The sequence below is a fragment of the Leptonotus elevatus genome, chromosome 14, assembly GCF_054856555.1.
Source record: "Leptonotus elevatus isolate MCC_2025b chromosome 14, RoL_Lele_1.0, whole genome shotgun sequence".
Lineage (NCBI taxonomy): Eukaryota > Metazoa > Chordata > Actinopteri > Syngnathiformes > Syngnathidae > Leptonotus > Leptonotus elevatus.
The window spans coordinates 13,392,810-13,420,671 of NC_141252.1; the positions used below are offsets into that span (position 1 = coordinate 13,392,810).

The 27,862-nt window shown below is 41.8% G+C and overlaps 1 protein-coding gene across 4 annotated transcripts; it reads right to left on the reverse strand.

The window, feature by feature from the left end:
- Window positions 1–85: 85 nt before the first annotated feature.
- togaram1 (TOG array regulator of axonemal microtubules 1) lies at window positions 86–27,176 on the reverse strand. 4 transcript variants are annotated; one of them, XM_086094549.1, is made up of 23 exons: window positions 26,831–27,176; window positions 24,896–26,053; window positions 22,765–22,834; window positions 14,439–14,567; window positions 12,799–12,975; window positions 12,437–12,714; window positions 12,062–12,285; window positions 8,120–8,223; window positions 7,868–8,032; window positions 7,732–7,797; window positions 7,446–7,600; window positions 7,217–7,364; window positions 6,892–7,128; window positions 6,273–6,396; window positions 5,995–6,100; window positions 4,944–5,179; window positions 4,698–4,856; window positions 3,627–3,753; window positions 3,434–3,549; window positions 3,029–3,209; window positions 2,743–2,962; window positions 2,581–2,667; window positions 86–1,215 (listed from the first exon to the last, which is right to left on the reverse strand). In XM_086094549.1, the coding sequence occupies exons 2-23, from the start codon at window positions 25,925–25,927 to the stop codon at window positions 956–958; spliced, it is 4,401 nt and encodes a 1,466-aa protein (XP_085950675.1). In that variant the 5' UTR covers window positions 25,928–26,053; window positions 26,831–27,176; the 3' UTR covers window positions 86–955. The 4 variants fall into 4 exon arrangements, with proteins under 4 accessions (XP_085950675.1, XP_085950674.1, XP_085950670.1 ...); XM_086094548.1 differs by having other exon boundaries at window positions 8,120–8,220; window positions 12,799–13,056; XM_086094544.1 differs by having other exon boundaries at window positions 12,799–13,056.
- Between the last annotated feature and the right edge of the window lie 686 nt (window positions 27,177–27,862).

Consider the following 27,862-nt stretch of genomic DNA (forward strand, 5'->3'; position numbering starts at 1 on the left):
TAGCCCAGGTAAATGGCACGGTACCACACCAAGTGGGTAGTGAGCGATATTCTGCATACGTGGTGAAAAAGGCGCAGCAAGGAAGTTGGATTTACAGAAATAAAACACTTTATATATATCAATCTGTCCTTGTCATGTTTTCCAAACAAGTTGAGTATAATTTAACAATAGAAGACGTTATTAAAAGGCTACTCGAAGACTGGCACTGTACTGTGAATCCTCCATCTGTGCTTTCTGCTTCCCAGGCAACAACGGGAGTGAAGCCCAAATTCCTTTCCGATAGCCCCTTGATGCAGGCATCAAGAAACCGTTCGCTATTTTACGAACAGTGCGCCTCGTTCCAGAGAAATGGTCATGCAAAGAAAAACAAACAAAAGTCTGCAAGATTGGAAAGGGTTACACAACAGATCAAAGTGACTCAACCATCATGACTCCTGATTACAGAAGAAACGAATACTGTGCAAATACAGAAGCATCTTGTACTAAATCTCATTTCATGACTCAGCAAAAAAACAACAACCACATATCAACCTCATGGAAAATATCACAAGATGTTTTCCGACACGGCAAAAATCATGATTTTTGTGTGCATTTGAACTTTACATTCTGCAAATGGCTCTCGGATTTGTCGTCCGCGGTTCGTGTCGAGCGGGTGAAGTAAAGCGATGGCGGATTCAAACGAGAATCTCGTGTTCATCATGATGAGCTACCTTGTCAGTGTGCAAAGAGAGCAGTGTTGTGTGGGAACAGGAACCTGATGTCAGGATGCTGCAAAAGTCCCAACATCTGTACCAGAGGAAGAAATATCACTGAGAAAAGAGTCAAAGTTCCTCATCTTGGAGGACTTTTTCCTCTTCAATGGGATAAAAGTGCAGGCACTAAGAAATGTCCAACATCTCTTTGTCTTCAAGTAAGGTCAGTGTTGTGTCTGTGTGTTCTCCTCCAAGCGCTTGCTTTATCTTTTGGACGCGTTCCTCAGAATCTCGTTTAACCCTTTGTGGACGCTGGCCGACTGGGAGGCGGCACACTCGCTCAGGCCGGGTCCCATTTGGGCGTGAAGAGCTTGGCACAGGTCGGCGGTGGCGGCGCGCACGCTGCCGCCGCGTCCGTGCAAGCTGCCGCTGTGGCTCGACGTGCCGAGGAGGTGCCACAGCAAGGGCAGCACTTTCTGCTCCACCATTTGGGGCTTGCGAGGGTACAGCTCGTTCACAAGTTCTGGAATCGAAAGACCAGATGGTCAAAAGAGCTCTCACGCGTTTCTGGAAAATCTGTACAGGTAAGGCAAAAATAATTGCTGCTTGGAAGCACATGTAACGTTGCCACATAAATGTACATAGCACAATTTCATTATTTTAAGATCTTCATGTGAAATTGAAATATTGTGCATACATATTATGTATATCAACAACTTCCTTGTATATCTAGTAAACAGAGGTGGCAAATCCAGGTCCAGAAAGTAGAAACCCTGCCACAGTTTGGCTTTAGCGTCTGATGCTAGCTTAATAGCTCCCTAGCAGGTAAATGAGCACCAATGGAGCTAGCTAGCTAGCTAGCACCTGGGGCTAAATGCCATAGTTTGGCTTTACCCCAAGATGCTATCTAGCTAGCTAGCACCTGGGGCTAAATGCCATAGTTTGGCTTTACCCCCAGATGCTAGCAAGCTAGCACCTGGGGCTAAATGCCTCAAATTGGCTTTAGCCCCTGATGCTAGCTCCCTAGCAGGTAAATGAACACCAATGGAGCAAGCTAGCTAGCACCTGGGGCTGAATGCCACAGTTTGGCTTTACCCCCCGATGCTATCTAGCTAGCTAGCAGGTAAATGAGCACCTGGGGTTAAATGCCACCGTTTGGCTAGCTCCCTAGCAGGTAAATGAGCACTAATTGAGCTAGCTAGCTAGCACCTGGGGCTAAATGCCACAGTTTGGCTTTAGCCTCTGATGCTAGCTAGCTAGCACCTGGGGGTTAAAGTCAAACTGTGGCAGGGTTTCCACTTTCTGGACATGGATTTGCCACTTCTACTAGTAAATGTATCATTTAACACTCCTGTTATGTTTCTTTGTCAAGAAATGCAATTGAGCTACTGGGTCAATTTGACCCATTATCCAAAGTGCCTGACACAAATATAATAATAAAGATCTAATAATTGATTCTCTTAATTAACATTCATTGTTAGTTCATTAAACAAGTACACTTAAACTTAAAATAAATAAAATAAATTGCAATGGGTCAATTTGACCCATAACCTTAGGTTAGGGTTAAACACTTGGCAAAGAACTTTTAACATTTCAGTACTAACAATAAGTTGTGCCATTTTTTTACCCACTAGGAATATTAATCCTGCTATCCAAAAAGTGTTGGAAACAGGAATTATATACATATATATATACACGTTATTATTTTCACTTTCATTCATTTATTTATTTAGTCATTTATTTATTTTTAATTTTGGCAGTTTTGGTCCTCCGTAAACTTCAGGGTTTGGTCACGTGACGTTTCGTTCATACACAATATATATCGTCTCATTTCAGGATGACTGCCGTGGAGAAGATATAGCTAGCAAGGCACTTGTTTCCGATTTACCTGCAACCTTCTCAACAAGATCCACTTTGGCTTTGCCGCTTGAAAACTGAGCCTTAGTGCAGAACGGCTGCAGAAGGAGACCGTTATCTGCCAGTAAGAAAAAAAACAAGTGTTACCTGGAGACGGTGAACCAAATCAAAATATGAACGGGTTCATACATACCAAGGTTGCCGATAAGAGCATCAACGGTCCCGATAGCAGCAGAGTAGATGGCGTTGTTTTTGGAGTTGAGGTGATTGTCCACGATGGCCGGCACGAGCATGTTCACCACTTGAGACAAGTTGTCCCTCATCAAGGGGATGATTTTCTGCAGCGACTCGAGGGCGTACTGATTGACTTTGCTGTTGGCCTCTTGCAGCCTGGACTTGAGCGCATCAAAAACCTAAAAAACAAACAAAGAGGTCAACGGCTCTCTTCGTTGACATTTTACGCTGAGATTTCTCCATACCGGGAACATATTCTGGATGACAATGTTGGGGTTGTGCTGGCAGTCGGCCACCAGCTGGTCCATTCCCTTGATTCGCTCTCGGAAGTCCTTGGAGCCCAGCAGGGCAGTTATGTGCTTGATGTCGTTCTTGTCTGCTATACTTTGTGTCTGAGATCTGTTGCTGTAATTACTGTTGGACCTTCTGCAAAGGACGCACAATACATTCATGTGATATACTGCTGTCAGCCTTGCTTTTATCGCACACCGTATGTGCAAAGCAAGACGTCTCTTTAGCTTAATTGATGTAAATCGTTTTGTACGGGTCTATGCGTTCACTTGTCATTATTGCTTCTGGTACATTTGTCTTTACGGTGCATTTATGTGCAAGTTATCTTTTTTCCTACTGCTTAGTAGCAACATGGCTACCTGACGGGGTAGTAGAGTGGCTCTCTGGTGAGCGACAAGGCGCGGACTGTGCCGCTGCCTGGGAGGGAGCGTCTGCCCCTGGCTGATTGGCTGTCGTGGGGCATCTCGCCGAGCCCCTAAACCAGCCCCCCGAATAAATAGGGTTACTCAAATGAAAAACAACAATGCTGTTTTAAAAGCGTAACAGTTGTACCTTGGTCTTGAGAGTGAAGATGGTGTCTCTGGTAGTCGGCAGGTCTTTGGAGGGGATCGTTCTTTCCAGGATCTTCTCAAAGTCTGGGTGGTAGGACAGGAACAGCAGCATTCGGCGGCCATGGTATCTAAAATTTGATTTCAGATCTTCAGACGTGTACATGGATTTTCGGGCAAAAACGGTTTATAAAATCTCCCCTTCGCTTCCTCTAGTCCAGGGGTCAGCAACCTTTACTGTCAAAAAAAAACATTCTACGCCAAATAAATCACAAAAAATCTGTCTAGAGCCACAAAACATTTGAAGATTGTGATGAAGGAAACCATGTGTTAGTTTATTGTAATGTACTGAGGGTCCAAGGGCTAATTAGAGCTGCACTAAAACACAAAATGATGACATTTGTAGACATTGTTTTTCTTTTTCAAATATTTGTTAGACTTTTATGCCTTTCTGTCAAGTTTCTGACATTGATTTTTTTTTTTTACAATTTAATAGACATATGGTCATTTGCCTTTCTTCCTTTTTTTTGGGTACATTTTATGGCTATTTTTTTTCTCATCGACATTTTGGGATATTTTATGGTAATTATCGGGATTTCTTCTTTTGGACATTTTATGGTTATTTTTTTAAACGTTTTCTTTTCTGCCTTTTTTACAACTCTTTCTCTGACATTTTTGACAATTTCGTGGCCATTTTATGGCAATTTTTCACTATTCTCTTTCTTTTTGGAAATTTTTAGATAATTTAAAAATGTCGTCTTTTTCTGACTACTTCAAAAATTTTGGATGACATTTTTTGAACATTTAATTATTATTTTTTTTAATATAAATTGTTAATTCATTTAAAGAATATTTTATCTATGTAAAAAAAATATTACTAGATTTGACTCATTCTTTTTAGAGATCCACAGGGAGCCCACGGGACTAAAGAGCAGACCCCTGCTCTTGTCCATGTTTAATGTGGGACACGCATGTCACCAAACAGCACAGTTACTACTTGTCATAAGCATTTTTGTTGCATATCTTGATGTAAGATCACGTGAGCCTAAACAGACCTCCAAGTCCCAAGTCATACCTTGCTTCCTGCGAGGAGTCTTGTGACAGCTTGGCGACTGCGGGTAAGATTCGTTCAACTAGATCTCGACTTCCAGAAAGGAGGCGAGCGGCTCCGACCTTTTCCACCAAATTTGCCAAGTGTTGGGCAGCGCACTTCCTTACCAGTCCATTGAGATGACTAACAGAAAAAGAAAAGCATTTTTACTATCCCAATTCAATGTTGTGAGGAGCGACATATGTGTGTGCTGACAGCATACTGACTGACCTAAGTCCTCCGGAGAGTAGCGCTTGAATGCCTCGGGTTGGAGTGCAGTGCTGGACCATGCTGTCGAGCGCAGCATCAACATCCTGCCTAATGAAGGCGTTACTCTCCCCCGCCTTCTGTAGCAAGGCTTTAACGGTGCCCTCCAGCTCCTGGTCCATTGCCTTCTGCAGGTGCATGTAAAGGTCGCCCAGTGTACACACGGCAGTCCGGGACACGCCTGACCTGAGGTTCTTCACCTGAATGAATAATAAACAATACAAGTTGAATGCTTCTAGTGTAACGGTTGCACATTTGGGAATTAGTCCCCCAAAAATTATCTTGAATGTTGTGAATTTGAAACCATGTTAATTGAGTCAATGTGTTTTACTTAATTTTGCCTCATGGATGTATTATATTATATATATATATATATATATATATATATATATATATATATATATATATATATATATATATATATATATATATATATATATATATATATATATATATATTATATTTTGCATTGATCAGCTCCACGAAATAAGACACTACATATTATATTCAATGTTTATCAGTGGTTTTTGAAAAATTGTTTGTTTATTTCCCCTCCATGCATTTCGATTGTCAATTATATGTGAGTTTTCACTATCTGTCCCTATTGCTCCATCTCTTCTGATCGAATTGGTAATCGCTGGCTATCATTTTTTTCTTCAAAATACACTGATTGTTGATCTGACGAAAAATCCTGATTTGTAAAGCATAACTGGGATATATATATAAAGTTGAGTACTTGTACTGGTAAGGGTTTGAAAAAATGGTATAGAACATCCCCTCTATTTTTAGTATTAACCTAGATTTTTTTGCGAATCGAATCAACTTTAAATAACAACTTTGTCATTAAGACTTATTCAGTTTATTATCAGCAGTGCTTAACTATTTTTTTCAAAGACATAATACTGTACAAACAAATCAAGAGTTAGACAGGCCTCTCGGAACAGATTTGTTCGACCTTGGAAGTTGAAGTTTATGTTTACATCGTCATGACATGATACCCAGTACATGCCGTTACCTCTTGAATGAGAGACAAGCAGACATCACGAAGCCTGCTCTGGAGTGTGTCAGCGTGGTACCGGGTCAGACAGCGTAGGAATGCAAGACCTTCAATCTTCTTCTCCCTGAAAAGCACAACAGTAACAGCAAGTTAGCAAACATCGCTGTTTAAACAAACATTGATATTCAATTACAGGTGGGATGTATGGCGATAAATGATTTTCTTTTGTTTTTCCATTCCATTAACTTGAGCTCTCAATGCAATGGGCTGGATTTGTCTTTGAATGGGTTTCTCACCAGTGTGTTGAACTCAGCAGGTCGAAACTCTGCATCAGCGCCAGGTCCGGTTTGGAAAAGGGACACAGTTCTGGAGGCTGAGAGACATCTTTCTTGTGGCCCACAGTAACAGGGGACAGCTCATCTAAAAAGAACCATCAAGACAACACAAGATTCTTACGCCTATCAGGCTGAAAACAAGCAGTGACGTATTTTATGAGTTATCAAAATAAGCCAGTGTTGAATAATAGACGGAAGAAAAATACAATTTCCTCATGCTCCAATAGCCTTAATGGTCTCAGCAAATACGCCAAGTGCAGTTAAAGCCTTGCTTTTACATGTATAATTACAAACCAATATATAAGGGGCAACAAAGACAAACTCACTGGCCACAACAAAAGGTAAACCTCCGCATTTAATTACAATTGCCGAATCACATGAAAATTGTGCCATAAAGGAGTTGGCCTTTACTCGCGTGTTGCCTGAGAAACTGTGAAGGCTGCTTGTTCATTCAAAGCCAGTCAACACTTGTGGTGCTCAAAGCTGATTCAGCTTGTGTTGTGAACAATAGATAAAAACTGTGCAAGTGTACCTGATGTCATAATTATTATTTTTGGGCGCATGTTGGTACCGCACTGACCTGAGCAGTGTGAGAGCGAGGGGCGCCTTCTGCTGAGGCTGGGCGCCCTCCTCATACGGAACATGTTTTGGGGTTTGGGAGGCACTGTGGGGGGGCTGGGTTGATGGGGCGGAGTGAGGCACTTGACAGGGCTCTGGGGTCCTGGTGGACTGACCGAGCTGGTGAGGCTTATAGGCGACCCGTCCGAGGGGAGGTCATCGATACAAGAAGTGATTGTACTACCGTTCAGATGCAGATCTAAAACAGAGACCATCATTATGATGTCAAAAATAAAAAGAATGCACATTTTTGATTGATATAGTCAAACTGCCCAGAGATGCCACACCTTTATTATTTATATTTTCCTCATTGGGTGAGTCAGAGAGCATCTGTCGGACACGGTGTCGAATCTTGTCCCTTTGACTGGACTGCTCCTCGAACTGATCCAAATGCTGCAGCTGGATCTTATCCCGGATGGACCTCGTACTTATCACCTACTTGGAAATACACATCAGGCACGGCCGTGACAAATACAGACGCCTCGTCGTCATCTGAAAAATAGTGCCAAACGTTACCTCATCTGGATACAAGTCGTCACGGCCCCTGTGATCACCGGCGATAACGGGGAGGCTTCCCAAGGGGTCAGCGGCGGGTTTGGCCGCTGAATCGCCCTGCTCCAGTGACAAGGCCAAGTCCAAACGAGTGGAGGACACCGCAGTGCCAAACACACCTGCGACACATTAGGGGGACATTTGGAGATAAATTATGCGACAAGCATTTCATTGTAGAATTGGTTTGATGATCAAATCTAACATTAATACAAACCAACAACAACAAAAAAAAGTGATTGTGCACACCCACCTCTTCCAACGACTCCCTCAGGCATGTCCGTGGATGGCGAATTCCTGCTTCCATTGCTTCGAGATCCTAAACATACAGACCAAAAACCTCAGTCCAGCCCTGAAAACTTGGCATTTACATTTCTCCATTGGCTCACCTTTTGTAGACTTTACAACTCTGAATGATTCACCTAACAATGGTTTGACTAATGGAGGAGAGGGTACCGTCGTCTCTTCACTGGCTCGGATTGTTCCATTGGAGTAAGTGACTCTCTGCCCAACAACGCCCGCCTCAGATGACAAGTCATTCCTCTGAGAGAGTCCTTAGAAACATAGCATCAAATATAATGCAAATCATAAAGCATCGGAACTTTTTTTTATTTATTTTTTTAACTACAGACTCCTCCTACCTGGAAGGCTGCTAAAGTCCATGGACACAGAAGACCTCAGGTTTGCAGAAGGCACTCTTGCAATACGAGGTTTCATTCCTGGGGAGGCCATGCTTCCAGAGCTGCTGACAGGTGTGAAATATTAACTTGCATGATCCGACAAATTCACAAGTGCCACCAGATTCCGTTGACCTGGCTGAAATATACCAAAATCCTATGCAATAAAATCAATGATTAGGTGTTCTCTAAGCTTCAGTTGTCCCGTCAAACTCACACAAAATAACACATACTGCTATATGGGTCCTTCCGGAAATAAGGAGCATTTTCTGCCCCTACAGAATTTCAAATAATCTATAAACAACACACAGAAACATGCATTTCTTGCAAAAACGGTACAGCAGCATGCAGTCAAGCCCTTTTATGTGTTGCCATGTAAATCTAATGTAAAATTTTCAAGGCCTGCAGAATGCCAAGCGCTGGCATCAATCACACACACAGCCTTGAAACCTTTTTTATTTTTTTTTAAACTAATCAGATTTGAGATTCAGGGGGGAAAATCCTGCAAGTTAGCTTAGTTACATTGGCATGTTTTTTGTTTCATCCTCTGATTGGCTGATCTTAAAATGTGCACCAAAGATTAGTTTACATGAGAGGTGACTATGATGTATTTTAGTTAAAGTTTTTAGGTTGATAAATATTGATTGTGAACTACTTTTCAGCATCTACTATGTTGTAATATGGATGTTTATAGGTGATTCTCAAATATACAAAATGCATCTGTCTCCTCTTTAATGCCACATATAGTCACATAGCATTTGCATGCATTATTTAGAGACATGATGATGTATTAAGGCTTGGAATAGGCCCAGGTCCAAACTCACTGCAAAATGAATGCTGTAGTAAAGGTGATTCCTACATACTTTAAAATAATACCAAACAGCTCTTGTGCACCCCGTAAAATATCCCGCTCCCCACCCCTACCTCTTTATGACCAATAACATTTAAATTAAATAGCTTTGGTTAGTCTTAGTTTCTTGTCTTGCCTTGTTACATTTTTTTGATTTATTACAGACATTTTAAATAGTACTTAACTAATGATGTCCTTAAGACGAGTCTGTCAACAGTTACTAAACCCAGCTGCTAGAACCTTTATAGCCACAAGTGGAAGCAAAAAATTATGAGGTACATGACTGAATAAATAACATGATGAAGCTTCTTGCTTAAGATATATTTTTTAAGTCTTCTCACCATACATATTTTTTTTTGTTTTCAGCTGCACTGATGTGTGTCACTGAAACTAACCAAACCCGGTTCCTCTTATTATCAGAAAAATACACTACTAGGTTTTTTTAAAATGATTATATTTCTAAATTTGTTTTTGACAAGTTAGCATAACAGCTAACACAACTATCATGTACACTTGGCATTAGCATTGATTTGAAACCCTATTACTGTAATTACAGTAAAACTAAATAAGATTACTACTTAAATGTAAGGATTATTCAGATAGGCTATGTATTGAAAATGTTTTCAGGTCCCAACGTATCTGCAACGGGGTTGCACCAAACACAGTAAAATAAGCTGTATGACAAAATATCTCATTTACAAAATGTTCTGTTGATAATTGAGCTGGATGAATGAAATCGTATGATGAAAACATAAACATAAAACGGTCCCTTAAAAAATGTTGGTGCCTAAAGTGTCTTTAAAATCTGGAATGATCCATCTACAGTACCTGCCGTTTTTGAGTGTTAGCTCAAATCCACCTGACTGCAGTGGCAACGCATTCATTAGCTTTTCATTATTAACAACGTCATTAGCTTTTCATTATTAACAACGTCATTAGCTTTTCATTATTAACAACGTATGGCGCTAATTGAGTAAGTAGGTGAACCAACAAAGGTCGACTTCCACCTCTAGCGCAGGTTTGCGAGCGTCATCTTGCTATTTGAGACGGGCTTCAAGGGGGAGCGTTTGAAAAGCGCACCCACGTAAGGTGGCGTCGATGACACGTGGTGGTGACAAATGCCGGAACGGCGATGTCAACATGCCGTCATCAGCGCGAGTCATATTTCCGTATTAGTCGTTATGGTTATGGATTACTCTTGGCATATACAGTAAGAAACGGCGTAAATGCCGTAGCTAACCGAGCACATTACATGCTAGCAAGGATGAAAGCGACAACGTACTTATTGTTGTTCATTTATTGTGCACTGATTATCTATTAGCTGCTCAAAAAAAAGGGATGTTTGGCTGAACTTCCGACGTTCACTATTATAAATGAATACAGCAACTCTCCACTGGGTGTGAGGAAATACCACTAAACACTGCAATAAATGTTATACTGCACATGTAAAAGGATCACTAACAATTAATGAATATTAAAATACAGTATGTAATATACACTGTCGTTCATCTCGACTTGTGTATTGTTCAAATGCAACTTCCAACGTGCAATATTATGAATATCATATATACTCCTAACATACTGGTGTATCCTAATTCATCAACAGGACATTATACAGTAGAACTAGAAACCACTGCCACTATTATACGAATATACTATTTATATTACACTATTTTGATATAGTGACTGAGAATCCAGAAGAGCGCCTATTAATAAAATGTATTATTATTATTATTATTATTATTGCTGAAGCATAATTGAACTATATTATTTAGCAGAGATCAAAATTCACTACCATAATTTTCTATACTTTTTCTTCCTGCTTAGGTTATATTTAATTGACATCCTCCCAATGCTGCTTGTGTATTTTTATTTTTTAACTTTGGTAGTTTTCACCCTATATTTATCAACTAGTGTATACTTGTAGTTGAGAATACAGTGCTGCTGTATGGTTCTATCACTTTATATATCTATCTGGCAAATAATTAGTTTTTGTTAAACAACAGAGGTCAAAAGGAAACTACTGTAGTGTTCATCTTGACTTTACATTGTTTATAAATTGCCAGTTTTAAAACATTTCCACTGAAAACTAAAGCAACTAGAGAGTACTTCAACATTTCATCAACACATGAAGTACATTTTTAAAACAAAATGAGTAAGATGAGCAGAAAAAAATGATTTTTTTTTTTACTCAACAGTACATCAAATGGAGTCTGGAGACCAATGTAAAATAACAGTGAGCTAATAAAAATAGAGCCCTCAGTAAAAATGAATTATGCCTTAAAATGTTAACATTATAATTTTAAAGTTGTGACGCCCCTATCCGTGTTACCATCATTGCTGCTTGCAAAATGTGCATATCAGAAATTTACATAATTGATTGCTGCTTTGGTCTAGTGGTTATACAGCTAGTTAGTAGCGGCTAAACTGCTAATGCTATACGCGCAGGCTGTGAAAAAAACGCCAGCATTTTCATGCTTTTCACATCAGCATTTGGATGGTACTCGCTCAAAAGATTCAACAGGATTATCACGTTGCCTGTCCTTGAGACCATACCACCATGCACAACAGCTTCATTTACTCCAGGTTACTTTGGAGATACAGTACCACCACATAAGCAATGGTGAGGGACTTCTCTTGTCAAAATAGCTTCCTATTTGGAAGATGATGCAAAGTCATGGCTGCACGTTTGGTCATTGTTTACTCTGTATTCTTACTGTCTTTTTACAGTACTTCTTCAACTTGCAAACCAAAGAGAAAGCTGGACTCTGATTGGCTGCTACAGTAACACACACATTTCTGCGTCTGATTGAATAAATATGCTCACAGCTGCTTACTGAGCCCTACATATTATTGTCCTTTGGAAGGTAATCATGAAGCAGTGAACAGCATGCATGGATCCTTGGAACTGTGCCTTTAAAATGCCATAGCGCCATAACAAGTAACCCTCCCAATAAGAAAAACGGATTGATTTGGACTTGCAAAGTGGGTATTCAAGTGAAGTTCAAAAGTGATCCAATTTGTATCTCCACAAAAACAGAAGGACGCCTATTTACCTTTTTATGCCAAAGACGCTGGAGGTGGTAGGACTCAAACTAGAAATACCGCTCTCGCTGGCTGAGCTGCTAAGCATTGGAGCGGTATGCAGCATTAGGTCTTGTCCAAGGGGTAACCTTACAGCAGAATCTAGGCTGTCCTGGTCTGGGTCTGGACTGCTTAGGCTCACTTTGGCCCTCTTCTTAGCAGCGCTGTTGCGCAACGAACGCAGCGAGTTCAACATCTGTGAACATATCAGATGGGCAAATATTGACAGCAAGGGCAATGCCTGACATTTTAAAATACACTACACATCCACAGACCGTATTTACTCAGGACTTTGGGCGTACATGATCGATCAACAGAATCCAGACGTAAATACAAAGGCTGTTTACCTCCTGCACATCCACAGGCTCCTCCTCTTGAGTACCCTGTGTTGTGTTAGAGCCCACAGGCTCGACTTGAAGGTCCCTCTCTAGATGCTGATTCTGGGGGCTGCTGCGTGCATTGGACCTCTGGTCATTGTTATAAAATGGCTCTCCTGAAGGAATGACTGGTGAGATGGAGAGGGATGTCCTGCTGCTGCTCAGGACTCGGCGGAATGACGATGTTGACGAAGAACTCTTTAGGGAGGCACGGGTTGGCCTAGGAGAGCATCTGCTCGAGAGGTCACCTGGTGCGAGTGAAGGGCAGAAAACTGATTACTACAACATCGAGATCAGCTAATTGTACATTCAGCGGACAAGCTAAACCTTGCCTTGGATTGCTGCGTGCCCCCAGGAGCTGCTGTCTCGCTGGTGCGGGCAGTTCTCCCGCTTGTTGGGCCAGGTGTTGGACATAGAGAGGGAAGAGTCGGCATGGCGACGGGATAGTGTTGGAGTGAGCACGCCTCCTGGGAGGGCAGCCAGAGGGTAGGAAGGCAGCAGAAAGGAGCCTGGTGTGGTGTGGTTAGAGGGGAGAGAAAGTGTGCGCTCAACACTGGCGTTCTTTGAGAGCATGTGTCCTTTGGATAACGCTGGAAGACACATTTTTCACACATTAGGACATTCAAACAAAAAAGTACCTTTCAAACAGTATGGTAGTACCTGCATGCACCCAGAACATTTCAAGTTAGTCAAAGGCAGTCCAAATTACGGCACGGGGGCCATCTGCGGCCCGCCAGCCATTTTTCAGTGGCCCGCGACATATACTAAAAATGGCATTTGACACAGTTCAAAAATGTTTGGAGATGGTCAAAGTAAGAAGGGAGAGCGTCAAAAATAAAATAGGTGCCACTTTTACAAATAAATTGGTTTATATACTGTAGCATTTTTCTAGATATGCAAAAACAAAAATCATTTGTGTATATATATATTTATTTTTTAGGAATTAACACAATTTCTCTTCATAACATTACGCGGCCCTTGCATCCTTCTGATTTTCTGTATGTGGCCCTCAAACAAAACAATTTGGACACCGCTAGTATAAAGTAATGGAGTCATAGTACAGGATTAAGGCAAGTCAAATTAAACAAATTTAAAGAGTTGTTTTATTTTATTTTTATTCCATTTTAAATTAATTTTAAGACCAAATTAATTCAGAATGTTCCGAAATCCCATGTTGTCCAAAGTTTACAATCGCATTTAATCAACACAAAAATATTAGAGCTGCTCAAGAATTATTATTTTAATAACCAATGAATCTGTCTATTATTTTTTATTTATTTTCTATTAATTTATTTACTGTACAAAAACAGGATATTATTTCAAATTCACAGTGCAGAAAATGTACAGACATATTATGATTCAGGGGGAGGACGCTATACTGCACACAGGCTGGTTTCTAATTGGCTGCAGGCTACAAAGTACGAGCTGCGATCGGTTAGTGTGAACGGCAATGAAAAGCATTGATCGGCATATGCCGATCATGTACTTTTCCACGTAAATCCGCTATCTATATATAACTATCGTGGCCGATCGATTAGAGCAGCGGTTCTCAACCGCCCTCAAGTACCCCTGTTTTCCATGTCTCTCACAGCCAACACAGGTGTTTCAAACGATCAGCTAATCAGCCAGCTCTGATAGCGATCCTCAGCTGTGTTGGCTAAAGGAGACATGGAAAACAGGCTGGATAGGGGTACTCGAGGACTGGGGTTGAGAACCAGTGGATTAGAGCACCACTAATAATTAGAGCTACCAAGTTGCAACACCTATATAATTTTTTCTTGAGGCGAGAAAAGTTTATTTGGCATCAGGTGTTTATTTGTATAAGTGCAGGTAGATGATCCTGGCAATAATAAGCGAATGGATACTATTTGAGTGGTCACAATGTTGCACCCGGTCAGCATTTAACATTTTTAAGTCAATTTACAGCATGAATTAAAATAAAACAGGTTGATGTGTCTTAAGTGTTCCTTACCGCTATCAGACTCAGTGAAGTTTGTGGTTTTAAAGATGTCAGGGTCTAAGTTGAGGCTTCCGCTTCTTCTGAGCCGAGCTGGAGATATCCTTCTCCTGGATGTTTGAGGTGTCTGTGGTTCTTCAGAACCTTCACACAAAATACACATTTTTTTCAACTTCACATTATTGTAGAGTCGTCTGGTGGCAGCTAACATGGCATTACCCAACCTGTCAACTCAAGGCTGCAAAAAGCGAAGTAAAATTAAGATTAAAGTAAAGGCCGCTCACGAGATGCTGTGACTATCGCGAGACCTACAGCGAGACCAGAAACCCTAACATGGCGGCGTCCTGCTGCTAAGATAGAACTAGCTCTATTATACTAAACTAATCCAAATTTAACCATCATATATCTTGCATTTTCTCTTCTCTCTTTTTCATCCGGCAGATCTGAAATACCACCCAACGTGGAGGACCTTGAACGTTTCATCGACGGATATTTTTACAGCTGCGCGATGGAGGATCCTGCCGTCGAGAAACCATCAAAGAAACCCTCTTCGTAGAAGAGGAAAAACGATTCAGCGACGGACACGGACGACCTAACCACCACCACTACGGACGTTTCGGTCAGTGTGCTGGAGTCCATAAATAAAAAACTTGACGTCCTCGGCCTCATCCTCGAGGACGTCAAAGAATTAAAAGTAAGTATGGAATTTATCAGTCAGCAGGTAAGTGTCCTTAAACAGGAAAATGCCGAGTTACATTCTACACTCACGACTGTTTCAGCCGAGCTGGAAACTATGAAAAAAGAAAATAAAATGCTAAAAGAAACAGTTTTAGATGTACAATCCCGTAGTATGCGGGAGAATTTAATATTCTCAGGTATATCTGAGACCTCTGATAACCCAGAGGTTGAGATAAAAAAAATTATGACGAATTCATTAAAAATTCCTCAGGAGACGGTAAATAACATCTCTTTTGACCGGGTACATCGGCTTGGAGCCCGTAGAGGCAACAAACCCCGTCCTATTATTGCAAAGTTTGAGCATTTTAAACAGAAATTATTTGTTAAAAGTAAAGGACGGGAGCTTAAAGGGACCTCATTTGGAATGAATGATCAATTCCCGAGAGAGATCAATGAGCGGCGAAAGGTACTGTTTCCTATAATGAAACAAAATAGGCAGGAGGGTAAGCGGACTACGATAGCCGTTGATAAGTTATATATCGATGGCCAACTATTCCGGAACCCCAATTCCACTCCCTGGCTGTTCTAATTAGCATTGGTGGAACTAAACTTAGTTTGATTACTAGGTGTATACATATACTGTATATGTGGTTATAAAACCAAAAACATGAATACTTATTATGTTTAGGCTATATTATAAATATAATATTAATACACAACTATATCTAAAGTATATTTATAAAAAATAAAATAAAAAAAATCTCGCTGGGGTTACTGGTGTATTGTTATGTTTAATCCCCTGTTAATTTCCCTCACTTTCACCGCCCTACTCGTTTTTGCACTGTTTTATTTACTTACACGTTACCTTACACGTTACCTTACACGTTACCTTACACGTTACCTTACACGTTACCTTACATGTTGCCTTATACGTTACCTCATATTTTATACAAACTATATAAATCACCTAACCACTTTGATTCTATCCTATAACATGCCAGTGGTGGCAAATGGCCTATACAGATATATACATAGGACTGTGTTTATATTATTTGTATGCATAAATTAGTTCTGGTTTCCTGGAATGTTTGTGGCGCTCGCTCACAGGCAAAAAGAATAAAAACTTTAGACCATCTCTTAAAATTAAAAGCAGATATTTGCCTCCTACAAGAAACCCACCTACAAAAATCTGAAGAAAAATTACTTATTGATAAAAATTTTAGCCAAGCGTACTCTGCCCCTTATAACAGTAGACAAAGGGGAGTCTGTATACTCATACATAAGAATTTACTCTTTACTCTAAATAATACAATAACAGACCCAGAGGGCCGATACATTATTATTCAGGTGACTATATTTAATAAAATATATACATTCGGTAATTTATATGCCCCTAATAATGATGATCTGGCTTTTTTCCATGAATTTTTCTCTAAACTGTTTGAATTAGCAGCGAACTCTACTATTATTATTGGAGGAGACTTTAACACAACCTTAAATCCATTAATAGATCGTTCTAATAAAACAACATGTATAAGGCGATCACAATCCACAAAAGTAATAGGGGAATATATGGATGACTTTGGCCTCGTCGACAGCTGGAGACTTAAAAACCCAAATAAGAAGGAATTTACCTTCTTTTCCGCTGTGCACCGGTCCTTTTCAAGAATTGATTTTTTTCTTACAAATAATTCTATTGCTGATAAAACCGTTACAAAAATACATCCTATTATTATTAGCGACCATGCACCAGTCTCCCTTTCCCTACAAGTTGATTATACCTTTAAACCACCACCTACATGGCGTTTTAACATCTCACTACTAAACGACGCAGAATTTGACAAAATTATAAGAAAAGAATGGGCGGACTTTTTGGAAATAAATGACTCTCCAGACCTATCTCCAGCTCTTCTCTGGGAAACCGGGAAAGCAGTAATTAGAGGTAAAATTATATCATATTCATCTTATAAAAAGAAACAGGATCAAAAATTAGAAAAAGACTTGGAAGATAAAATTAAACAACTGACGGATGAGTACGCAATAAACCCAAATAACCAAATATGGACTGACTTACAAAATACAAAAATACAGTTAGACGATATGTTAACTAAAAAGACAGAGTTTATAATACAACAATTGAGATACAACAACTTTGAATATAATAACAAATCAGGTAAATTTCTTGCAAACCAACTTCAACGTAATCGGGAAAAATCGCTTATAACGGCTATTAAAGGTACAACTGGTGAATGTACACAATCACCAGAAGAAATTAATCAAATTTTTTATAATTATTATCACAACTTATACTCAGAAACTAATAAACCTAACCCAGAGCATATTGAGGCATTCCTCAGTAGCTTAAGTATACCTCAGGTAACTACTGAATATAAAGATATGTTAGATGCACCACTTACTATAAACGAGTTGTACAGTGCTCTAGATAGTATGCCAAATGGCAAAGCACCCGGCCCGGATGGTTATCCGGCTATATTTCTAAAGCACTTCTGGTCAATGCTTGCTCCACTATTCTTAAGAGTAGTAACAGAAATTAAAACTAATGGTCACATACGCCCACACATGAATACAGCAGCAATTAAACTTTTATTAAAGCCAGAAAAAGACCCCACCCTTCCATCAAGTTACCGTCCGATTTCACTAATTAACACTGATATTAAAATTATCACTAAGGCTTTTACATCTAGATTAGAAACAGTAATCCCGACAATCATTCATAGCGACCAAACAGGCTTTATTAAAGAGCGTCACTCTACTAATAATATTAGAAGGCTCTTTAACCTTATTAGTATGTCACAGCGGCATGATAAAAAGGCAGTTATTATATCATTGGATGCAGAAAAAGCTTTTGATAAAGTTAACTGGTCCTTCCTCTTTGCTGTTTTAAATAAATTTGGCTTTGGGAAGTCATTTATTCACTGGGTGTCAGTATTATATGATTCTCCTAAAGCTACTGTTACTACTAATGGGATTATATCTAAGAGTTTTACTCTACAGAGAGGCACAAGACAGGGATGCCCACTGTCGCCTTTATTATTTGCAATATTTATTGAACCGCTTGCATTAGCCATACGCCAGGAAAGAATGATTCAAGGAATTCACTCTGGGGTAACAGAACATAAAATTAATCTATATGCCGATGATATTTTACTTTATTTAGAAAAGCCTGCTATTTCATTAGGGGAAGTATTTAACTTAATAACTAAATTCTCACAGTTATCAGACTATTCTATTAACTGGACAAAATCAACACTTCTACCTATTACAGAAAATTCATGGAACCCTGCAAGCCAGGACCCATACTACTCATTTCCTATAGGTAATTTAAAATACTTAGGCATAAAAATCTCACCTAAATTAACTGATTTAGTTCATTTAAATTTCACTCCACTTCTGGATAGCATTTATAGTGACTTGGAGCGCTGGAATAATCTTCCTATTTCTCTAATAGGACGAATAGCCACTATTATAATGAAAGTTTTACCCAAAATAAACTATTTTTTCTCAATGATTCCATTTAAACCTACGGCTAACTGGTTCCAGTTGTTGGACTCAGCCGTTACAAAATTTTACTGGAAAAAAAAAAGAAGCAAAGATTAGTCTATCTACTCTTCAGAAAAATAAATCCAAAGGAGGTCTAGAGGCACCAAATTTTATGCACTATTATATAGCCAACCAGCTACAATATATTATTTTATGGGCACAACCCAATAGAGATACTAACTGTTGGCTGGAACTAGAACAGAAGGATTGTAATAACCTCAGACTCCTAGATTTACTCTTTATTACAACATCGATTAAGCGCCATAACTGCTTTAAAAATCCAATGATTTCCGCCACCCTGACTGCCTGGTGGAAGGCACTAGAAATGACAAAAGCCAAAGTGGAGCCCAGCGGGCTTTCTCCCCTATGGCATAACCCCGACTTTCAAATTAACAACCAATCGTTTTATTTGAATGTGTGGGAGCAGAAAGGAATTACACATCTCCACCATCTCTTCTCAGATAATATGTTTATATCATATACATCCTTGCTCCAAAAATATAAAATAAAAAACGGAAACTTTTTACATTATTTGCAAGTTAAAAGTATGATAAAGAAACAAATTCCAACACTCCAGGGTACGCTCCAACCGCCTGTTTTAGCTAAAGATATTACCAAGCTTTCTCCGACAACAACAAAAAAACTCTCAAAAATATATAAGTTACTTTCATATACTGATAAAACGTCTTTACCCATCTCAAAATGGGAAACAGACTTGTCTATAGCTCCGGAATCTGTCTTTTGGATTCAAGTTTGTGAAAATGTTTTTAAAATGACAAAACACACAAATTTACAACTTATCCAATATAAAATTATTCACAGAACATACATTACTCAATATATGATGAAGAAAATGGGACTCTCAGACTCCGACATTTGTCTCCAGTGTTTACAAAACACTACAGACACTTATTTTCATGCTTTATGGTTATGTACTCCGGTTATGTGTTTCTGGACTAAAGTCTTAGAAAAACTTTCCGCTGTCTTGGACTGTAGGATACCGTTCTCTCCAAACTTGTGTTTGCTAGGTGACTTAACAACAATTGACTTACCACATAAACAATTTCAATCTATACTTGTAGCCCTTACTATCGCAAAAAAAACAATTCTTGTTAACTGGAAAAATAAACAAACTTTGAATATCGACCAATGGTCTAACCTCCTCATAAATCATATTTTAATGGAAAAAATATCTGCCTCAAATAAAAACCAAATGTCAAAATTTAAAGAAACATGGTCTACGTATATAGAATTTTTTAACCTAAACTTGGATTTTAATTCTGCCTGTTAGCGAGAGCCACAGCAGCGTTATAACTGGCATTGATGTTTCTGTATTAGGCAATTTGTAACTAATGGTTGTGTTTCCATAGTCAGGAACCCGGCTGCTGCCAGCGGGATCGAGCGGATTCACCTCCGATGGGCACCAGGGGTTGATATTCGGATTCACGGCATGCCAGTGGGTTAATTCTGTGGGTGCTGTCCCCCCTGGCGGGGAGTGGGCGGGTCTGCCCCTCTGTTGGCTGCTGGGTGGCGGCTGCGTCTTGGCCGTTCCCTGGGTCTCTTGGGGGGTGCTGCGTTGCGGGGCTTTCCCTGGTGTCGGGGGCGGCGCCGTTCCGGCGCGGTCCGTCGCTCTGGGCCCGGCGACGCGGTTCGGGGCCTGTGGGTCGCCGGGGTGCCCGGTGGTTCCCTCTCCCCTCCCCCTTCCTCCCCCTTGCTGCCTCTCCCTCCTCGCCTCTCCCCGCCCGTCCTCCGCCTCCCTGTCCCCTCTCCCTCGTCGCCCTTCCTCCTCCTCTCCCCCTCTCCTTGCGTCCCTGCCGCTGCCCCCTGCCCTTCTTGTCGTCCCCTTCCCTCCTCCCTTCCCCTTCCCCGGTACGCCTTCCTTCCCCTCCCCTGGGCCGGGGGCTCCATCCATGGCCCGGGTCTCGGTGCTATGGGGGCCGGCGGGGGTGGCTGGGGTTTGGTGTCGTGCCCGCCCCGCTCCGGTGGGCGTCCTGACACCTCGGGCGGGACCCAGTATCCGGGGGGCGAGCCCTATCGCCCCGCCGGACGGGTCCCATATGCCCGCCGGGGTCCTGGTGGGGTGGGTGGGGGCTTGGTGGGCCGGTGCGCCTCCTGCCCCCGCCCGGTTGGGGGGGGCCCCGCTGGTCACACCTCTTAACTCACTACACTAGGTTTGCACAATACACTTTTATAGACATATAGGGCACATAACACACTTTGGGGGGTGGGGTAGGGTGGAAACACCGTCTTCACCCTACAACTCCCCTCCAATTTTAATACACCACACAACTTGTGGGTGGGGTGGGCGCGGCTGCCCTCTCCGCTCCGCTGTCCGGCCCCTCTTCGGCGCCGGTGCCTGGGTGCGGGTGGTCCCCGGGGGCTGGGGGTCGGGGGTTGGGGGGCTGCCGGTTGGTCGGGGTGGGGTCGGGGGGGGGGCGGCTTTGTTGGGGGGGGGGGCGGTGGGGGTTGCGGGGTGGGGGGGTGCTGGGGGTGGGGGGTGTCTGGGGGATTGGGGGCATGGGGGCGGCTGGGGCTGGGTTGGGGTGGGTGGCGGGGGTGGATGGGGGGCGGGGGGTTGTGGGGGGGCGGGGCTTGGGGGCCGGTGGGGTGCCTGGTGGGCCTGCAGTGCCCCGTCCTGCTGCGTTGGGCCGGGGGCGCGGGCCGTGTTGGGGCGGGGGGCGCTCCTGCTCCTGGGTTTGCTCTCCGGCCGGTGGCCCTGGTGGGGCCCGGGGGTCGTCCTTTGGCGCTGCCGCGGCCTGGGGGGCCCTGAGGTGTTGCGCTTGCTCTGTTCCGGCGGGGGTCGACGGCTCCCCTCTTTGGTGGAGATTTTCATGCATGCCAGATCCACCACACCAGCATCTACCGAAACTCAGACACAATCTGTTTCCTCCTCAGGTTATTGAATCGGTGGAGGCTGGTGTCTCGGATCTCACGCGGCTTCGTCTGTCCTTCCTTCCTTTTCTCGGTCTCTCCGTTGGTCTCTTGAGGCCTCCCTGATTTTATGTTTTTTGGATTTGTTGGGGTCTGGATGTTTCTTGGGCTGGGGAGGAGTTCTGGTGGGGGGTGTCTGGTCGGTGCTGGATTTCACCTTCCTTGGTTTTCTTCGGTCCCCTCGGGTCTCCTGGTGTTCGATTTAGGTGAACGGTATGAGATTTTTTTTTTCTAATAGGTTTTCTGGTGAGCTAACAAACACACGCACGCACGTACGCACGCACGCACGCACACACACATACTCACCCACACAAAAAAAAAAAATGTATGTATGTATGTATGTATATATGTATATATGTATGTATATATGTGTATATATATATATATGTATATATTAAAAAAAAAAAAAAAGAAAAAAAAAAAAAAAAAAAAAAAAGAGCAATGATGATGACATTTCCGAATGAACAATACTGAGCTCTTAAAAAAAAAAAAAAAAAAAAAAAAAAGATTAAAGTAAAGTGAAGCTAAAAGTAAGCAGGTAAACTTAAGCTAAGTAAAAGTCTAACAATGTGTTGTATTTGATCCGTTTTTATCATTCTTTACTCCTGGCAAGCTATCTAATATGATGAGTATCTTTCAGGTTTCCTTCCAACGATATAATTTGCAGGGCTTTCTTTAACACATAGCCTCGTGACTCCTTTGGCTCAACATGCTAATCCACTTCCGAGCGGCTCTAATATGTGCCAGCTGAAGTGGACCGGGACAAGCAACATCAGATTCATGTGAGCGTGAGACATGGACTATGTTTACATGCAGGAAATAACCCTTTAACCCGGGTTGTGAAAGGCCATGTAAACACGCGCAATAACCCGAATATGCTCTTATTCGGGAACCGCACTTTTGGAGCGAGTAGGAAACCGACTAATTTTTTTTAGCGTGGTGAGTGACATAAATACAATGTATTTTATTGACCGTTTAAAGTTTGAAGCGGAAATGACGTCCGTCCTTCACCCCCTTACATTGAGTTATTCTAAACGCCATGTATACAGGGGTAACTCTGTCGACTTGCGCATGTAAACGTGTTATTCCGATTGTTCCAGAAACCCGAATTCTGACCACAACCCGAATATTGCCTGCATGTAAACGTAGTCACGGAGAGATTGTCACTTACTAAATGTGGATGATATGTAAGTCTCTGGACTCAACTTCCTGGACAGCGGAATAACCTCTTCAAGGGTCACCTGTGAAAAGACAAGAGTTGGTTTTGCATTGATTGCAAGAGGCGGGTGGTTATTTAGTGGAACTCCATCCACCGGCCTATACAAAATAACGAAGCAGAAACGTTCTAACGGTCTCATCCATTTGTCGTAAATTCTCCCCATGCCCCGTCCAGGGACGTTAGCTACAGTCCCTTCGAGATAAAATGTGAAATTGTAGTCACAGGAAATGGAGCTGGTTGGAGATGATCTTGTAGCCTTGACCTTTAACATGCTTACCTATTGGGAAATTATGTATCTGGTCTCCTTTTTTTAAACCACTAAAATCTGTTTTCAAAAGGGGTGTGTAGCTTTTCTTTTTTTTTATCTACTGTACATGAAAAGAGCTTACTGAACATGATTTGTCTTGTTTTAATGTGCAATCTGTAAAACCTTAATTTAGACAAATAAAGCACAGAGAAGAGTCTGCTTGCTTGATAGCACTCCAACAATTGCAGCCTACGCCACAGTTGTAAATAAGCCATGCTTTGCAAGTCGAACCTTGTGATATTACCAATTGTATTTGCCCAAACGCATAGTTGCACGCGCACGCGCACCCATAAGAGGCACTCCGCAATCATGGGGTTGCTGGGAAACAGACGCTGCAGTAAACAGAAGGTTTTGAAATGAACATGAACACTAAAAATAGTTCCCAGAATAGAACTGAGTCAATTAACACCTCCAGAAACACACCACCCTCATCCTGATCCAAGAGCATCATTAGTAGAATGTGTCTGATACTTTTAGCGCTGTTGGGCTGGTATATATATATATATATATATATATATATAGTGTAAATATCTTGGAAGTGTTCTTGTAACAAAAATTCAAAAATGAGTCATCAGATGCAAACTTACTAACCAGCAGAAATTCGCTTCCAGAACAATTTATCTCCGTTTTTGGTGAACTCGGAATTCCTGAATGGCTCAATTGAACAGCGACCCGCGTTTCCGAATGGTCAGAATGAACCAGTGCGTGCTCAGAGCATATTTCTAAACGTGCACTGACTGACCAATCAGAGGCTCTGACTTGACTTTAATGTAAAAACGTGTCGCTATGTGATATTTTTTTGGTAAAAAATAAATCACACTTAAAAGAAGAAACAAAAATATGAATTAGCATATTGTATTGTGTGAATGTCTGGTTCTGAATGCATGGATCATATACAACTACTTCGCGGTTCACCAAAACATTCCCTTATGAAAATTTACCAGCACTAAAAAAAACTAGCCCCCCCGAGAGTAAAGAACTACACAAAAAAGAAATCAACCTGACTTTTTTAATAGATGCGCTGCTTTTAATAGTGACACGACGACGACAATATTGTGGCAGTTTTAACATCCTGATATCACGACAATGCCGTTATTGTCAACTACTTAAAAGGTGTATTCAAGGATATTCTCGAAAAGTAGAAGCCAAACGTGCGTTTGTCACTTTTTAAAAAATGCGTATGCGGAAGACCATCCTCCCAGCTCTCCTGCTAGTCTGTCGGGAACACGCAGGCTCATCTTCATCATCATCTTCATCAGTCTCTGCAGCCGGCGGATGTCCTCTTGCGGGTCTCAGCCATTTTTAAAGTATGCGGTGTGATCGGTGGAACTACGATGAATGGCTGAGTCCGAAGCTCAGCGGCTACATGCTACAAACGCTCGAATTGCGCATGCACGGCTATTAACGAGCACGCTCGACGTCGTTACGGCAGATCGATTGACAGGATCGGGAAGTAATCGGTAAGATGATCCGCCCCGGAAGACGCAGCGACAAAAGATCCTTGAATACACCTTTAATTGTGGCATTTAAGCACAAACTATAAATGTTACGTTTGTTGAAACTGATTTAGAATCAGTATACATTATTGTTGTCTGAACATTTTGCATAGGAATTATTTTTGAAGAAATTAAACCTTTAAATACATATTTGTTGGGTTTATTCGATTAAAATTGGAATTGTCCTGAATGACTGGGGGGAATTTTTTTTTGGAGACTTTACATTTTGGCCATACCGCCCAGCTCTACTGTATATGTTGAAAAAGTAGTTTGAGCTCACCTGCTCGGAGCACTTGCCGTTGGGGGAGTGGCACTGATGGTTATTTTCCGTCAATGAATAGCTCAACATCTCCCAAGGTAGTTTGTTCTTCCCTTTACCTGCACTGACAATCCTCCTTTGAGATGGAAGCTCGTCAGTGAGGGATCCTAAGCTGCCGTAGCCATAGAGTCGCTCATAGTCTGGCTCAGTTCGGTGACTCCTTGCACTGCTAATCCGCCCTCCGTTCATCACCCAGTCCAGATCAGCTCCTGAACTACCCTGCGGAGAGCAGAGCAAGCCTGATTTTGGCACCACCAGACCGTACTCCACCACTCCCTCTGGCGAAAGTTTGGGGAGAACGTGTCGTGCACGTCTGGCTTGTACAGCTGCCATAAGACCCTCCGCGTCCTCTTTGAGCTCAACGTTGTCCACGGCTTTCATGAGAGGCTGTTTTTTCCCTGTATCCAGGCAGGAGTCCAAAACTGCAAACAGCTCAAGGGCAGCATGGCGGACCTTCCTTTTGCTGTCTGCCAGATATGGCGCAACTTCAAAACAAAGCTTGGGGATATTGAACTCTTTCCTCGGATGAGTGAGCATAGCTGCAATAATGATGTTAAGAACGTCCTCGCGGACTCTGGAATTCTTGTGTTTCAAGTTACAGACAACAAGATCTAAAACTTGTTGCGGGGCTACAGTTTTCATCATCAGGCGAAACATGTTCAGGTATTCATTTCTGGCGATGGTACGAGTGTCGCCGAGAGCCTTGACGGCCACCAAAACTATCTGTTTGATATATTTGTGAATACTTGCTTCTAACCTCTGAATAAATAAATTTAAAACTTGTAAGGTGCCATACAATACTTTAAAATTACTGTCATCCAAAAGTCTGGGAAGAAAATTGATGAACTCTTCAATACTGTCGGATGGGACCGATTTCAAGTCCGCTTCCGAAAGGATTCGCTTGAGCTCTTCCACCCCATTTGTGCGATTCTGGTAATTCTTGGGGTCTAGAAGTTGCTGGTATAACTCCTGGGAGATTATTCCAAGAATCATTATTGGTGATCTGACGAATGTGGTCAAACATGAGATGAATCAATCTCCATCTTGCGAGGATGATTATATTCCTCTTCGCTCCCGTTGCCGTTCATCCTGAGTGGGTGATGGTGGGAAGTCACTTAACTGCGGAGAGAACAAAGAAATCAGCAATGACACAGGATTGGTGTCAAAAGTGTCAAATTGGGTAATCATACACAGATGGCCAAGAAATACATATCATTCCAGCCATTTACTTTCCATTTCAGTTATAAGGTTGCGGGTGAGCCAGATGGAAACGTCTAATAACTGTTTGCCAGTCAACTGTAGGCAATCGACCATTTGTACTCAGAGTACAAACCTAAGAACAATACAGTCTTCACTGCATGCATGCTTTTGGACAACATCCATCGCCACGCAGTAAAGCCGGAGCCCGGATTCGAACCCCAACCCTGAGAACTGTGAGGCAGACATACACAAAAAAAAAACCTCATACATAATGAACAATTACGGCATTAAATAATCATGAAGGCAGACTTATTGATGTAACAATCTTACAGCACTGATTCACGTTAGCATGATTGGACACAATGCACTTAATTTGGACATCCAACCACTTGTGGCTGTTTGCCACACAATCGCAGGGTTCAGAACAACATCCCCCCCTGATGTACACAATTCCCTTCTAATGTAACATGTCAACGTTAAGCGACAGAAATGTCGACTGCAGCAGCCCACGCACTGAAACGTTAACAGTGGCTTCGGTGTACTTCTTAAAAACCGACCCCCAATGCCACCGTGAAGAAGACGCAAACTCGTGTTAATAACATTGCGTGCGCTGTGCTAAGCTAGCTCGCGACTCGGTTATATAATGCAGGCTGACTTCAGAAGGCAAAGTTAAAGCAAAGCAATAAGAAAACAAACCTTGTAGTGCCTCACGGTTCTTTTAGACTTCGACAGCGTTCGTCGAGACTATTAAACGTTACGTAGTCCGCGTTCCCATGTCTGCGGAGCGGTCTGCTTATTCGCCAAGCGTGAACATTTTGGTTCTAGTGTGTGGAGTGTTGAACGTTCGCAAGCTACAGGGGTATTTTCACCGACAGGCGCCCACGCACACACACTTACACGGACAAGCATTCACACGCTTACACGCACGCACACATGCATACACTGGCACGCCGCACACTCAGAAGCACCCGGAGGCAAAATGGCGTATCCAGGTCGCAAACTGAGCGCTTCCATGGTGACGCGAGCTGCGGGCTCGTGCACGCGCAGCCGCCGCCACCACACGGCCGCCCGTATGTCAACGCACGCGCACGTCGTTGACGGAAGTGCCACTACACCAGGGGTGGGCAAACTTTCTTGCTTGAAGACCACGTTTAATTTTTAAAATGCACAAACGGCCAGGTAATGCGTAAATGAGGTTAAATAAATAAATAAACGATCACGATTGGTTGCCAATTGAACGGCGAACGTATCGATACCTGTCAATATACCACCTACTATGATCCCGGTTCACTTCAGTATTTTTTTTTAAAACTCATCTTACAACATTATCCTTCTAAAAATTGGTATTAATTGTTAAGCAATAACTAGATTTGTTTCCATTTTTGTTTGGATTTTGGGCTTTTTAATACATTTTATTTTAATTAGCCAACTTTAAGAGGGAAACATATTATACCGATATTACAGTTTGTTGATAATGTAAATTCACAGTGGGACGAATTAAAACATGGAGCAGGATGTACTGCACTGTATGTGGCAGTTTGTGGCACCTGGGCCATATATTGCTCACCCTTACTCGACACAGAACATTTCTTTCCTTTTGCATATAGGCAATAAGACTATTTCATTTAATTGCTTGTACTATACTCGTCTGTCACAAGGCTACAGTAATTACACAGTTAGAGAGTGATTTAGTATTGATGTTTTAAGAATAAAATGTAAGTCTCCATT